Source organism: Schistosoma mansoni, chromosome 4 (assembly GCF_000237925.1).
Source record: "Schistosoma mansoni strain Puerto Rico chromosome 4, complete genome".
Lineage (NCBI taxonomy): Eukaryota > Metazoa > Platyhelminthes > Trematoda > Strigeidida > Schistosomatidae > Schistosoma > Schistosoma mansoni.
In genome coordinates, this window is record NC_031498.1 from 20,129,293 (window position 1) to 20,146,434 (window position 17,142).

General features: G+C 33.9%; 1 protein-coding gene across 1 annotated transcript in view; it reads left to right on the forward strand.

The window, feature by feature from the left end:
• The window catches only part of Smp_155850 (putative heterogeneous nuclear ribonucleoprotein k), a gene marked incomplete at both ends in the record, with an annotated part of 94,513 nt that overhangs the window by 49,161 nt on the left and 28,210 nt on the right, over nt 1-17,142 (forward strand). The window contains 10 exons of the mRNA XM_018797127.1: nt 1,185-1,357; nt 7,877-8,052; nt 8,829-8,927; nt 9,862-10,134; nt 11,250-11,460; nt 11,506-11,649; nt 11,681-12,013; nt 12,992-13,333; nt 15,242-15,430; nt 16,125-16,265. Of these exons, the coding sequence (XP_018652200.1) occupies nt 1,185-1,357; nt 7,877-8,052; nt 8,829-8,927; nt 9,862-10,134; nt 11,250-11,460; nt 11,506-11,649; nt 11,681-12,013; nt 12,992-13,333; nt 15,242-15,430; nt 16,125-16,265 (2,081 nt within the window). The remainder of the gene's footprint in view (nt 1-1,184; nt 1,358-7,876; nt 8,053-8,828; nt 8,928-9,861; nt 10,135-11,249; nt 11,461-11,505; nt 11,650-11,680; nt 12,014-12,991; nt 13,334-15,241; nt 15,431-16,124; nt 16,266-17,142) is intronic.

The window sequence follows — 17,142 nt, forward strand, 5'->3', positions numbered from 1 at the left end:
CGCGCCCTGGATTCCACTGCTAGCCACTATACATCTTTGCTTACCATGCTTGTGAATTTAGGCTAAATCGAGGCAATACGCACAGTATGCACATATGCCAATTAGAGACTGATCAGTTGCAGTCCTAAATATCAATGGGAAGTTTCAAACAAACAATACGAAATGAATTTAAAATTAATTAAGCTTAAAACAGTCGTTTTGACGATGACTAGTTATCGAAAAAAAGGAGGAACACCTGTAGCCAGTAGAAAAATATTCAGTTTAATTAATCTTTTTTAGCTTTTGGTAAATACATTTAACTTTTGTAGTCTTTTAATTGGTTTCGTTCGATCGAAAATATGGGGTAAGATTATAGGTATGGTTAACTATGTGCCTAATGAGAAATATAATCGATTAAAAATTACTCACTAAAGTAAAATTTTTTCTTAGTTAACCTACACATTAGTGTATATCCAAAACCAAAATGACTGAGATGGATGGTGGCTAGCAGTGGAATCCAGGATGCTTGTTTCGTCCTATTTAGAACTTGTCAGCTGGATGTACCTGCACCCTATATTTGATGCTCACTTCGAGACTCAAGTTCAGTACTGCTCGCTTCGAATGCCATCACGTTATCCACTTAGCTACTGAGTCCGGGTAGCTACCAGCTTGTGCAATGAGGTGAAATTTAATTCATTTTTGTGTTGGTTATTTGAATCTCCCCAATAATGCCTGTGACTTGAGGGAATATCGAGGCAATCCGCACAGGATGCACACACTCAATCAAAGACTGGTGAATTGCAGTCCTAAACATCAATGAGAAGATTCAAACATCCCATACAAAAATAAATCAAAGTAACTGAATCGTAAATTTGTTTAGTAGTGGACAAATATCGAACATTAAAGTAGATGTAAACCATTACAAGATAAAAATCATAGTAGACTATTCACAAACCACACTAATACTGCTCCTAATTTCTGTTTCACAACCTGTATAAGACTATCAATTACTTTTTCCTAAACAAAAATTCAAGCGATACCGGAGATAGTTAAGTTACAAAATAAAACAGGGCAAGATTAATTACTTTAAATAAATACTATCACGCTGAATACACACGACAAATTTCTATTTTAATATTGAAGTATTGTTCCAACTAAGCAACTTCTAGTCAAACCTTACTGTTCTGTTTTTTTCTTCTTTACAGGTCAACTGATATTTAATTCAGAAAATGTTCAATATTTAGATATTTTAATGAGGGCATGTGTTTTATTAGCGGAGTTTCAGGATGTAAACAATGCAAATATTGAACAAGAACATGATCTTCATTCACTGGATTATTTAATCATTGCTGTTAATTGTGTTAAAACTATTTTAAATGTAGGTATACAATTTTACCTAGGAATTCATAGTGTTTGAATGAATAGGACTGAAATGAAAATAGTTACTTCAAAATATAAAAAGAACTGATGATTAGACTCAAACTGAAGCACAGATTATAGTGTCAGTTACTATGTTAAGCCTACATACGTTATTCTGGCTTCCGGACAAGCTAATTTATTCATTCTTCTTGAGTCACATTTTGACCTTGTTAATTATTCACTGCTTTTATATGAGCGTATGTGTGTGCACTTCTTATCCTATTCATCACATGTTTGTAACTTATTTTCGTCTGACTATAAATACCGATTAAAGCTTGGTTAAACTTACCATCTCCAATCTGTTTCGCCCCTCCCTATTAGTTTCGTCTCTCTGGTCGCCTGTTCAAATCACTGGGTGCCCGAAATATACATATTCAGAATCCATTCTTTTATTTGACTTATTTTAGTTCCGTTATTCACCAACGCCATTTAAGTCGATAATTATATATGAGGATTGGTGACATGTGTATTTCAATAAAAATCATTCGTCAGATCTAACTAAAATCCGATATTTCAGAGCCACAAAAATTATGAAATGTCAAAAGGATGATCTAGACATTTTCAATTCAAAAATGTGGTTACTGAATATTATTTTCTGTTAAATTTATATAAAAATTTCAAGTTTTCATTCCTTTATTGTTTTCTAAAATTTACTACTGCCTAAATAGATAAAAAGCATTTATTCATCAAACTGTACATCTTTTCAGTCTATAACTAAACCAACAGTAAAGTCGAAAATAGGGGAATCATTCAGTTCACCGATAATACTGTCTTCAATATTCTTAAAAAGACTTCTAAGCATGAATATACCTTTCCAACATGGATTGAATCAGCTGCTAAAATTACATGTAAATTTTTATATCATATATGGACAAACTCCCATATTTGATTATTTTAATTTAATCAACCACATGATTCCTAATAACCGCTTTATTTAAACATGGTTGCACTTACGTTTTAACTACTAAACAAGAATGGGTTATATATTACTCGACTATCTATCCTAATGTTGGAGTAAAAGTATTATAAACGCATTTACACTAGTAATCAAATACGCAGTTCATTTGTATTAGACTGCACTGTTTTATTAGGCTTTTATACATAGTTACTTATTGTGGGTACGAGGTTAGTTTTTAGAGACTATTTATCATGAACTGGCTAAAGTTGGTGCATCTCGGAAGACCAAGGAACTCTGAACGGCTGTTTCGTCATAATATGGGACTTCTCGGGAGTACACACTCGTGACCGAGCCAGGGGCTAAATATAACTTCTTAAAGTCTTACTCTATGTACTTGACCATTAAACCACTGATTTGGACTCAAACGGTTCCTGATGGTGTCGTGGGTGCATACTCTAAAGAATTTCATGCACAAAAGAAATAATCGTTCAAACCCCTTTTGTTTAATCGTTCTGAATGAGGTCAATTTGTAACGATTACTAACTAAAAATTATTTATATACTTCCAATCAAAACTTACCAGTCTTGATAAAAAAGTCTTTCAGCGATTACGATCGAGAAATTAAGGAAAGTTTAACTCTCAATGTAACTTCGTTTAGTATAAAAAAAAATCAGTAATCTAATTATACTTGGGTTTGCTTAACTGTATGCAGGTCAATAGTTAATCCTCGGATAGAAAGTAAGTAACTTTTCAACCTTATCTTCTTTACTCAAGTGATAAGTTCTTCAATTTACCCATTAAAATATCTTCGAATTATAAGTTCTGAATTCGATTTGTAATGTTTAAGTATTTTTTAATATTGATCTTTAAATCGACCAGCTTTCTGTGTCATCAGTCATTGAAAGCCCACGCTTAGACCAAAAGTCACCGAGAAGTCCTCGATCCACTTCAGTTAAATTGAGATCAAAATCAAATGTAGCAACTGGTAATGAAACTAATCGTGGAAAACAAAGTGTGAGTTTGTTTTGCTATAAAATTTTAATTCAATAACTTCTGCAGTTTTTGCTGAACAAAGGACACAAATAATCTAATATTTGAAGATTACACGATAAATATTATTGAGCTTTAATAAATAAATCAGTTGTACAATAAGTAGGTTAACGCTTGCTGTTATTTTATTAAGGCCAGTCTATCTACTTATAAATTCATGCAAACAGTAAGTACGTTCATTAAGATTCAAAAATGCAGCTTATTATATCCTCTTTCGTCTGTCTGTATCTACTGATGAAGCGTTAAGAGTGTGTTTAGCGTCTTAATTGGATAGCAGGTCATAACAGAAAGCAAAGTTTACCATCATTTAAAAACTGTACACAAATAACTGGATACTATTTACTGACCACGGTTCTTTTGATATGAGTATTGTTCAAGTACCAAGCTATAATAAGTTTTAGACAACAATCTTAACAATACTCGTATATTTGTTGATCATCCGAGATTCTAACACCTGTATGGTATAAATGACTTTTATAGGACCCTGTATTTGCCAAATACCAAGTGCATAGTGCTGATGACGAAGTCGTTTTTTATAGGTATTCATAACAACGTAGACAATGAAAACGTAAGCGGTGATCCTGGTTATGTAAATGATTCAACTGGAATGTCATATGACTTGCTGTTTCCTGAGTAGTTTTTACGAAATGTGAATCATATTTCAAGAAACGGTCACCAGATAGTCAGTTTTTTCTTCGTTTTCATTCAGGTTGATGTTTACTTATTTTCTAATTATTTTGACACTACATCATCATAGTAACGCAAGGAGTGTATCTTCATTAGTTATAAAACTATCTTATGAGCACTAGAAATTACTACCTTTTTGTTAAACTTTCGGTTACTGAAACATTATCGGGTCACATAAGACTGATCACAAAACTAAAGCTGTTAAGTAACGAAAGAAAACAATTGTATCATCGGAGAAAAATGAACGAAATTCAGAAGAGAAAATTTCTCGAAGATTTCACTTACTTGAGCTGTTCAGTCATATTTATGGTTAATTTTATTTGCCAAAATAGTAGTCTATAGTCAAATAGAATGGTGTTGAATAATTAGAAAACTTGAAATATTATCTTTTCAGAAGTTGTTTACGAGAAACAGAGGAAGAGGAAGTTATGTAATAGTTGGCTGGTGAAAAGTTTTAAGATAAAGATAATTGTCCACTTGTTTGTTGTTAAGGGCAGAATAATTAAGAGTTGTAGTATTTCGTAGTTATGTAAACGATAAAATCCCACTTTAGATCAAATCACTGTGCATCTACCAATATACTTGCAAGTTATATTGACCTCACAAAGCGAGCTTTTTCGAAAATTCATGGCTCTCTAAAGGATTACAGAAGTCAAGCAAAAGCTCAGTCTTGGAATATCTAGTCAGTTCTGGTCACTCCGCTTCACTAGAAGCCTTCTTTAAAATTAAATATACAATCAGAAGAGTAGGCTAAAGAGGAATGTACATCAGAGGTTATCTCTAGTCACCAATACAAGCCTAACCTCTGAGTAAAAATACAGTATGTTCAGTGCCTTATTCTTCCACTACCTTAACCTTCCCTCCTACCTTACATAACCTATCTGTCCATTATTCCCTTTTTTCTAGTATTTCTTTAACTGATATTAGTTAGTGATCGAAGCTAATTTCTATGAATACAAATCTCCAAAAACCACCTAAATAAAAGCATTTGTATTTCAGAATGATACCGATATAAGATTTTATGAGTTAAGGAGTCATAAAATGAATTTGTATTTGGTCGAAAAATTTATTTACAAGTTTTTAAAAGTTTGTATTTTCTGTGTGTTGATTTGAAGATTGGAGTAGGTCCATCTTTCCTAACATATGTATACTAAGAGCATATATCTATAATTACAAGTTTTATTATATGTTTTATATCATGGCTACCATTAGAATCGAGTACAAGTATTCTGTCACATTTTGAACCAGTCAGCTTGCTGTATGAACATCTGGTGGTTTCAAATCATAATAACGGAAAAACACATAAATCCCAGTACATCTAACTGCCATGTTCAAAATGAGGTGGAATTCACGTCTTAGATTGCATTACTAACCGCGATCCAAGAAAATAACAATACTTTGTAACTTAATCGTAGTGTAAAATGGCCTAGATAAGCTCACTAATTATTTATTAGTAACATGACATTTAAAACATCAGTATAAGTTACATTTCCTAGTCGCATAATTTTGATACAGTTAAAGTCTATATGATTGGATTATGATCACAAATGGTTATTCTAGTAGATTTACTAATCTTATCTTAAAAGAACAGAGAGTGACTGGCATGGAAACGAAGGACTAAGAAAGTCTGGGACAATCGATGGATATTTTGCAAATGAAGTATTTACTACATGGTTCTCAGATTTTACCAAGAGATTCTGTAATTTTGTATCAAAAAGCATTTGGTTGTCGCCACTTGTGTTCTCGTTCACTACAGTTCCAGTTAAAAACAAGAGACCACAGATAAAGTATTGTATTTCATTTACGTAAATGGTAACTTAATACGAACAAATTGTTTTCTGAACTTGGATTCCTTATTTAGTACAACCCAAATCATAAGAAAATATTACCTGAAACAATCATTGAATGGTCTACTTATGAATTATCTGATGATATTTTACAAGCTTGGCAGAGAAATTATACAGAATATCAAAAGAAATCAACAAATTTTAATGAGTTTGATTTAGAAAATGAAAATGAGAATTCCTCTGGACTTATGGATATATTTTCTGTGAAAAAACAAATTAATCCACTGACAATTCGTTATCCAGTAGGTTGCACGATTTGTAATTCTTTTATTTTCATAGTTGAAAGCGTGAGTCAATTGAAGCTAGACCACCAGGGAAAACCTGGAAGCACTGGACGACCGTGTCGTCCTGTTGTGAGACTCCTCAGTAGTGCGCATCCACGATCCCGCCTCGCGAGCGAGATTCGAACCCAGGACCTACCAGTCTCGCGCCAGAGTACTTGACCGATGGATGCGCACTGCTTAGGAGTCCCACAACAGGACGAAACGGCCGTCCAGTGCTTCCAGGTTTTCCATGGTGGTCTAGCTTCAACGGACTCACGCTTTCAACTATGGAAATACTAAATCTCCACAAAAACCTCTTCTGATAATTCTTTTATTTGCCTGGTCTACATGTATTTGATCAATCTTACAATAAATGTCACCCTTGAACGATTTTTATAATTATATTTTACTGGTAATTACTGGTGCTTCTTTTGGAATAACCGCCCTTTAAACTAGATTACAAGTAGCAAAATGATTACTAGATATATCCGTGTAATCCCTACGTGATTTGCAACACACCACTTGAACTACGCTAGAAAATTTCAAAGCAAAGAAAAAAACTCACCTAACAATAAAACACTCAAAATATGAAACGATTCACTGTTATTAACTTGTTTAAATCGCATTTAGAAAGTGTATTCACTAACTATCCCACAGAAGTATTTGAATATGTCTCAAACTACTTACTAATACTCAATAGTATAGTCAAAACACAAAATTAAAGGTATGGGAAAAAAAGGTTCTAAAACGTCTATCTTACTATATTGCCTCATGAATGACCTGAAAATAAAACAAGATATCATATTTTGATAGTGATTGACAGTTGAACTGCAATTACGTCTACATATCAATTTTAAATGACTACGACTTTTATATCATTTAGTGAATGAAGTAATTATGTTGACAATCAAGATTGCAAAGATAAATAAACTTATGTAAGCTTATGAGAAAGATTTCAATTTCATCTTCGGATAGTTAGAAAATAAATTTACCTACCAGAAGAAGGATCGAGTAGACAGTTTTAATCAGTACTAGGGATTACTTGAGATGACTTACTGAAGTGTGTAACTGTTTCACTTAGTTTGAGACCATCCAACATTTCAATGCTACGTGGCTTTCAGTGGTTTTACAACTTTCGGGAGTCCATTGTTAGAGCGATATTTAGGATTGTTTTAGATATCTATTTTCAGCAGTATTTCACGACCTACAGTAGCAGATAATTCCGTTGAAACAATGTCTAACCTACAGTTAGCTACAGTATAGACATCAGCAACATAAAAATGTTGATCATTGCTTGGTTGTTTTAATGGCCTTGAACTCATTAGCCCTGGTGAAAAATTTAAAATGTCGGCTTCTGAGTGTTTTAATAAAATCCTAAAGTATAGTTTATTTTAAACAAAATCGATTATAATCTCAAAGGCTAAATAAATATCCCTAAAGTTGCAGATACTGATTGATTATAAATTGAAAAAGTTTTTGGGGGTTTCGGTTATTCACAACACATGTTTCATGTTGAGTGGTCCCCTGTTTTTTATCCAGTTTACCTTATTTTAATGATTATTTTCAAACTTTATTCACTTTTCTACTTTGTTTTGCTGTGTGACACTGCAGTTCTGTACTAAACAGTAATCCTGTTTGATTAGAAACATGAATATTGTTGGCATTTCCAAGTCACATTTTTTGAACACTAATTCCATTTAACTTTTTACTGTTTATAACTTGCGCAATTTAAGCTTGTAACGATGGCATGTTTGGATCGTCTGTTGGATTTGATTACTGAAATGGGTCCAGGTCAACTTGGTTATCCTATTTTAGTTTTTCAAGACGGTCTTGTTCGCAGTTGGGCGAGATATGATAAATCGTCTTCATTTGCAAATTGTACTTGTATTAGAAAACTTATTCACTTGAAGTAAGTTATATATCGGGAATTATTTCGTTGTTTTAAATAAGATTTACTTTGAAGATATTTCTTTGAATCAGGTGATATGGTATTTAATGCTGGATAAGAATTTAATAAAACCGTGATTAAATTAGAAACCCAATATTTTAGGTTAGTGGAAGACAGTTTAAAAGTTGATTTTTACATTTTAAATTATGGCCCTACTTAGTCAGACTACTTTTATTTGAACATTTTATTTTATTGCTACGCTACTCATTGAAATCATTCGGCCTTTTTTTTATAGAAATGTTAGGTTGGTTAGAAATGTGTATAGTGAGTTGTACTCTTTCTAAGTGATAATATTTGAGGACAGCTGTTGCCTGTTGATGTTTTGACTGCTCAGAGATATAAAACACTCGAGAAGCAATTGTATATGATGTTAATTCATGTTATTCAAGATAACAAATTCTTTATTAGTGTGTCGATACACTATCATGCGGCTTCAATAAGTAACAGCGACAATTAAGATCATTTCAACACATAGGTGTGAACCTTTAGTAGGGTATATTCTACATTATCCTGTTTCGTGTGATTATGTAAAATATACACACACTAGGACTTCAGATAACAGAATGGTGTTTGGCTGGACCATATCCATGGAATATAACATTTTTCATTTACATCTAAAAACAAGTATTTTGTGATGAAAAATGGTATATTTTCAATGCATGAGGCGTGGTCTCAATATTTGTTTAATTACTTTCAGAATACTTTTATCAATATGTCTTTCTGTCATTATCAACTAGGTCAGTCGAACTTTCCTGTTGCTTGGGTTTATCATCCGGAGTAACTAATCATCAGAATAAATTAAATTCTTTATTGCCCAGTGAACAAGAAATAGCTGAGTAAGTTGAATAGAGTGAAGTAGTTTGCTACAATGAAAATATACTTGTTAGGTATTTATGTACTAATAAAGTGGGGTTTGTCTGCTGTAAGAGCATACCGAAGGAAAGCTAGGGGTTACCAAACCAAAACATGATACCAGTCCATGAAGCTATCGATTATTGGAGCTATCCATGTAGTCAATCCCAGACCACTTGGTTGAGTCCATACGACGATTGTAACTAGTGGCTACAGACCTAAGGTGACATGGCTTAAAATCATCCCAAGTGGTACAGGTCCCTTCACTTTTTATCTTCCCTTAGTTCCTGAATCGTGAAATTTCCTTATATCTTTTTTCTACACCTAATGTTTTCTACTAGATCTGACACTGTTGATAATCCTGCTACTTTGAAATTTGCCTTGATAATCTTATCTTGGTGTGCTAATATTATATGAGAACTTGAGCCGATGCACACATTTATCTGGTTCTACACTGCATAAATCTATGGTACTGTGTAAACTGGAGGGACCACACAGTATCTCAAGGATACGTGATAACTGAAATCCCAGCTTGGGTTAACTATGTTGAATAAGATAATTATTCACTTTATTGTCAACGGTAATGCCCATATATCCGATATTAGGGTCAGTCTGCCTGCCTACAAATACGCTAAAACAATAAGTATACTCTTTCAACAGACGAAAGCACAGCTTTCTATATAACATAGTTTCGCTTCTGTTTCTCTTCTTTTTTCATAGTTTTCGTTATAAACCATGTTTGTTAGTTTCTTGTGTCAAAACAAAGTTATTTAGTCGCTTGAGTATCCCCCAGTTTTGAGAAAACATAATTATACTGTACGACATTGCACCATAACAATAAATTATTTGGTCTATTTTACAATTACATTTATAACCTTAACATTACCTCCAATTTTCTCTTTTATTTAATTTCTGTAGTGCGTATACACTGTTAAAAACAAATCCAACTGATCCATATATAAAAGATTTAATTAAAAGTTGGATTAATTTAGGCGATCGATTAGCCCGAATCGGTCAATGTTCTCATGCACGTACATTTTTGAGTATATCTGAACAATTTATTCTACGTCATAATGATCAAATGAAATATTGCTTACTTGCTAGAGCAAGATTAGCTTTAGTTGAAGGTCAATATAGATTAACTCGATCATTAATTTCGAAAATATTTGTGAGTTCAAAGTTGATTTTAAGGTTTAATAACTTAAATTTAATATGTTACCATACTTACTTACTTACTTACGCCTGTTACCCATCGTGAAGAAGCATAGGCCGCCCACCAGCATTCTCCATCCAACTCTGTCCTGGACAATCCTTTCCAGTTCTTTCCAGTTGTTATTCATCCTTTTCATATCTGCTTCTATTTCCCGACGTAATTTGTTCTTTAGCCTTCCTCTTTTCCGCTTCCCTTCAGCATTCCAAGTTAGCACTTGCCTCGTGATGCAGTTTGGTGATTTCCGTGATGTATGTCCGATCAACTTCCAACTTTCACTTCCACTTTTCCTAATTTCCTCTTCAGCTGGAAGCTGGTTTGTCCTCTCCCACAAAACGCTGTTGCTGATAATATCTAGCCAGTGAATGTTGAGTATCTTGCGTAGACAACTATTTATAAACACTTGTACCTTCTTGATGATGGTTGTAGTAGTTCTCCAAGTTTCAGCTCCGTACAGTAGGACTGTCTTGACGTTCGTATTGAAGATTATCACTCTGCAGTTAGTTGACAGTTGTTTTGAGTTCCATATATTCTTCAATTGTAGAAATGTTGCCCTTGCTTTGCCAATCCAGTATGTTACCATAACACACAACTAACTTGAAAATTTTATCCACCAGTCTTTTAGTATTACTTATTCATTATTTAACAAAAATCAATTAGCATTGAAGTATGAAACATAAAATTACTTATTTAGTAATTAATTTCTAGTTATTATTAAGCATTGTAGAATATTATCCATGTTTTATTCAAGTCATTTTTTGATTTTTTTTTGTTTCTAAAACAGGATAGATCAAACCCAATGAAAGATATAAGTGTTTTACATGAGTAGTGTAAATCGATTTAGTGAGTTATTAGAAAAATATTAACTTGGAATGTCAATGCATAGCCTTACGTTCCCCTGGTTATTGAACTTCTGGTTGTACAGTCGGTCGAGGGATTAGGAGGTTCTACAGTATGAGGTGTGGGGAAGGACCGAAGGTGGAACTACGGTTCCTACTATCGACTAAAGCAGTGGGCGTAATAATAGGGAAAGGGGATGAAAATATTGGAAAAAAAATTGCGAAGAGTATTTCGTTAACGTTAACATCTTTGATAGCAACGGCCCTGAGAGGGTCTTGGTAGTGGATGGAGATCTCGGTTCAGTCATCGAAATACTCAGAGAGAATCATGAGAAGATACAAAGTAACCGCGATGATGGAGTTGATTTACGTTTGCTTGTAAATCAAAGCCAAGCTGGATGTGTTATTGGAAGGGCTGGATATAAAATCAAAGAATTACGAGAGCAATCAGGTCTTCATGCTCTCAAAGTTCATCAGATGCTGTGTCCATGCTCTACTGACAGGGTAATTTAGTTGGGTGGTGATATGGGAAAAGTACTTGATTGTCTCTGTTCTAAAGCTGAACTTCTTGAGAGTGCTCTATCTAAGGGCTCTCGCCAGAACTATGATGCACGAAGTGTAGATGAATTTGTTTCTCTTGGGTATGGAGGTTGGGGAGTAGGTAATCAAGGTCCTGAATGAAATCTAGGCCCGTAGTAGGAACAATGATGCTAATAAGTGTTACCCTCATAACAATATACTCACAACTAGGACTTTTGGCGGGGATGCTTCTGGAGCCACAGGATGCAATGGTGGGCAAACGACCACTGTTAGTCAAGCACTAGCTGGAGGTCTTCCTCTCGCATCAGCAGCAGCCATGATTGCTGCGACTGGTGGTCGGACAACTGGCGGGCCCAACCCTGGCATGGCAGTAGATACTGCTGCTACAGCTGCAGCAATGGTAGCTGCGGGATTGATGAGAGGTTTACCCAACCGTATGGCTATGAGTATATTAACCCCGACTACTAGCACTCAGGTCTCAGTGAGTAAAAAGATGATAGGTGCCATCATAGGTTCGTCCGGTTGTCGCATAAATCAAGTTCGTCATGAGCCAAATGCTGACATTAGGATAAAAAAAATCAGGAACCAGGTACTAAAGATCGTATTATTACAATAACTGAAACTCCTAAACAAATTTAAGACGCCCAGTTTTTTCTTCAAATGTGCTTTAAACGATATGGTGATCAAAACTGATTCCCCACTATCATTCTTGTTTCATTTTTTCCTAACTCCGTCTCTTGCGGAACTAAATGAAACCCACACCCTCCCTAATTTCATTATTCTTGAATGCTTTATTTAATTATTTCAACTATACAGATATGTTCTATGCAGTTTATTTGGTAATGTTTTATGTTTTTGTCAAAGTTGAAAAAACTTATTGTTTCATTCTTTACGGACAAAACTCGCTAGTTAATACGAACGTCATTTACCCAATCACCATGTTTTGCTTTCAACTGGGCAGTAGCGCGTATCTAAACTACCTAGACAGTTATTCTCCAGTCCAAACCTCAGTTTGTATTCTACAGTTGACATTTTCATTGACTACTTCATTTCTTCGGTCCAACGTGTTTATTTGCAAAAGAAGTTATTCCCTTGATCCCACTCTACTTAAAACTTAAAACACACTAATGCAATAGATACATTTCGAAAATAAAATATTATTTAATAGCAAACATCAATATGAAACAATGACATCCATTTTGTTTTGTTTGAATCCTCCCATTGATGTTTAGGACTGCAGTTGATCAGTCTCTTATTGGCATATGTACATCCTCTGCGGATTGCCTCGATATTGCCTTAAGTTACAAGCATTATAAGTAATCATATGTTATAATCGAAACCCTTAAAATAATTCATCTTTAGAAAAAAACTACAGATATTTACTCTCTAGCATAGTAACCAAGTTTTATACTGAATAATCTTCAGGATATTTTTTTCACACCTATTTCTGTTCTTTTAGGATTTTAATATAGAAGATGAATCATTTTGGTTTGACTGTCTATCAATAAGGATTGATAGTTTATGTTATGATCCTAATCTAACAATACATAATCTCAACCTATCGGAAATAAATGATAAACAAGACTTTATGAATTATTCATGTCATTTACATTTTGGAATACAAACAGCTATAAAAGAAATTGATTTGGCAATAAATGATTTACAGGAAAGAAAAGAAAATTTTAAATCTAGAAATGGTTGGTTTAATAAATTACAAGGAATGCTTCTATCAAAAAAAGCTCAATTAATTGCTAGAATTGATGAAATGAATTATCATTATTGTACATTATTCAATTCATCGGTATGTTTAAATTTACTGTAAATGGTTAATTATATAATAATAATTGTCGATTAAGAAAGCATTTTCAAAGTTGAATGCATGAATCAATTCAAACTAGACTACTGCTAAAAACCTGGAAACACTGGATGGCCGTTTTGTCCTTGTATGAGAATCCTCAGCAGTGTAAATTCACGATCCCCCACTCGGGACTGAAGCCCAGGACCTTTAGTATCGTGCGCGAACTCTTAACCTTCAGACCACTAAACTACATTCTCCACAAATCCCCAAAAGATATATTAAGAAGGCTCTAAAAGTTTAACTTTCATAGCAAAATAACCATCCAACTCTTGACTATGCTTCAGTTCAAAACAGAACTTGTTCATAAATTGTTCTTTTTATGTTGTATACTTAGTAACGTGATAATTATAAGAAAACTAAACAAATTACTGTTTATCGAGGTCATGAATCGACTCGATCTTAGCAACTACTAAAAACTTGAAAGCTTTGAAGAGCTTTTTTTCATCATAATGTGGAACTTTTCAACAGTTCGCATCCGCGATCTGGACACCCGTAATCAAACCTAGAACCTTCAGTTTTGCACTCGAACGCCAACTCCTACACCATTGAGCCCGAAATTAATGGTGTGCATGTTAAGCTCCAATCGGTTCACGATATTACGCAGCCATGTTCTATTGTCGCCGGTTCGTAAATTCCTCACACCCGACACGGTTGAACTTCATTGGTGATGCCTTCTCACTAGAACTCCAGAAGTTTTCCTTCGAAGCTAGTTACTAGTGAGCACATGATAAATGTCAGCATGTGGTTGTGGATATTGTTGGATCCCATTGAAAACACAAACGGACGTTCGGTCTTAATATGGAAATTGTTCTGGTTGAGCGGTCATAGATGCATACTGCTTATGAGTCCCACTCTAGAGCTATTTAGTGCTACCAGGATTCCAGTGGTTGCCTAACTTAGATCGGTTCTTGATCTCAATAACATTCAACTATCTTCATAACCCCCTTACTGATAATTACAGTTTATTTGGACTTCTGTGAGGATTAGTTTAATTTGTAGGCTGTGTTTTTCACAGACTGGTTTCAGTTGGAGTCCCATCAGGAAGTAATTGATAGTTGTTCCGTTTTAGCATGTGGATCCCCAACCGTGAGTACCCAGAAATCGGACAGGGATCGTACTCCAGACTTTCAGGTCTTAAGGCGAGTGCCTAACCATTAGTCAGGCATCTGATGGTACAATTTCAATTTTAATTAATCTGCAACGAATATAACCGGCCAATTGTTTTTCAGATGAGTAGTTTGTAGAAACTTATACAATTTAAGAATACTTTTAGTCACAGATCGACATCAGATGGAGCATTGCTGAAAGCCAAAGAGAAATAGACAACTGTTTCGTCTTACATGAAGATCCTTCAACCGTTTTCAACGCGAAATAGATCTTACGATACTCCTTTTTCGTGAGAAAGTCTGACTTCAGACAAATAAACAGGTTTGAGTAGTTTGACAGTGACGTTCCTAAATACATTACTTCTTTTAGCTTTGCGGACATCCCCTTTCAATAATTATTGGCAAACACAAGATCTAGGCTTTTACAGTAGTGTCGGTGATCTAAATCAGTTAAGCACATTTGCATTCATGTTAATTAATCGAACCCGATTATCTGAACCTTCCACCTAACCTTAAAATCGCTTAAGTGATGGCTTGATAGTCTGTACACTATCATTTGAAGGCACTAAAGGTGTCATGAATTCCCAAAAGTGGATCAATCGATTATTTTTGTTAATACATTCATGAACGAAATGCTGTTATAACAAAAAATTATTGAAAAGATCTCAGATTAATCTATCTGTAGTAAATAAAAGCTGTTATACTATACATCTTCAATTATTAAGGTGATATTTTCTCCATTTAGGATAAATCCACAACGTGTGATTTATCAACACGTCCAATAAATTTACTGATTAATCCAAATGGTGCCCCAAAGCTGTTTGAAGAAGTCATTTGTCTTTTGACTTCAAATAAACGAACTGCTCTTAGATTAGGCTGGATGCCATTACTAGCCTATTGGGTTAGAGGATTCAAACATGAAGTAAACTCACATGTGAGTTCTGTTATTCACACTTTAAAAGATTAAAACGTGATATTTTTAAACATCTGTCCTTATTTATCTGTAAGCTATTGTGATCTAATACAGTACGGCTTAGATCGCCGAATAATTACCGTTAATATATACAGTCTCATAGAGTTGTTGAGTTCAAAGCTAGGTCTTTAAAAAAAACGCACGAATGAGTTTTGTATCCTTAACTCAAAGATAATTAATGTTAAGTGATGAACACTTCAATCGGTTTGTCGAAGATTGCTGATTTATGCCAACTGGCCGGAAACATGGGTTCAGGATTTCCTGTTGATTGCCTCCAACTACCTATGCATTTTAACACTCAGGACATTCGTTTAATATTCTTTAAGTGCTGATTAATTATGATGTAAACAGACCATCATGTTCATTGTCCTAATTAGTTTGTTGAACTAGTAACCAGAAAATGTTGAAGATATTTACATCTGAAATGTATGCTTCTTCGCCGGAATACCTTTCTTTGTAGATAACCTAAGATCAGTCTGAATTCTAATCTTTCTTCACGACCACCTTGTTATAGTACGTAATTTATAGTTAACTAGCTTTTAACAAATGAATTGTGAAGATATCGTTTAATTCATTTTTATTAACAAATATTTTTCCTTTCACTTAAACCCACTTCCTTATGCTCCATATTTAAACTGTTATTTTTATTTGGTAGATCACAAAACTACGTAAAAAATCATGTCATCCATCTACTCTTTGTAATTCCTTTGAAACTACTTTAATTATTGCACGTCAGTGTTTAGCGTTTGCTTATGAGACTATCAAATTGGCTGAATCTTTTAGTAACCTAGACGAAGTAAGCAAATCTATTCATCATCATTGTTATGTAATATTTTTCTAATTATAGTTATTTTGTTTACTATTGGCGTTACTAAAAATGTGATCAACTATAGGATTTTAATTTCCGGTAATTTTTTAAAGTTCACCTGTAGTTGTATAGTATATAAGCCCCTTTTCAAGTATTCCAAAATAAATCTTCTAAATATCATAACTAATCTGTTGATACTTAATTCATTTGACCAGATTAGAAATTTTAATCCCCCCCACACACACCGTAATTATTCCGAGTTGTGGTAAATGCCAATTAAGAGTCCATGGTCTCAGTATCGTTATAACTTGAAAACACTTTTCTTTAAAATGAAATTAAATATTTTGTTTTGTAGTACTTGAGTGAATTGATTTCAGAAAACCAGTGCTTCCTAGATTTAAGTAATTCCTTAATTAATATATCTTCTTGATAATAGAAATTTTCACAAAGCTACTTATGTTAATGATAAATTTCTACTCATTATTCATTTATGATTCGATAACAGGAGTCGTGAGATGTTGAAATAAGTATGTTGAGGGTAAGACAATTACTCACCTATGCCATTGAAGGAAAAACATTAAATATCGAAAATTAACTGACGTTAGAAATATGGACCTTTAAAACATTGATAGAGTAGTCTTAATCTATTGTCCATAATAAGAAAACTGTAGAACCTACGTTCATTTCCATATTATGTTGAAAGAAAGTAGTAACGAGAATCCTAAAACTTAATAAAATCAGGTGTTCAGTTCTGATAAGTTCATTGTTTAACTAGGGTTTAGAACTCATTAATTAATTAACTGAATGGCAGTAGCAATAATGACGATCTATACAACCAAACAAATCATCCATAACTGCCTAAATC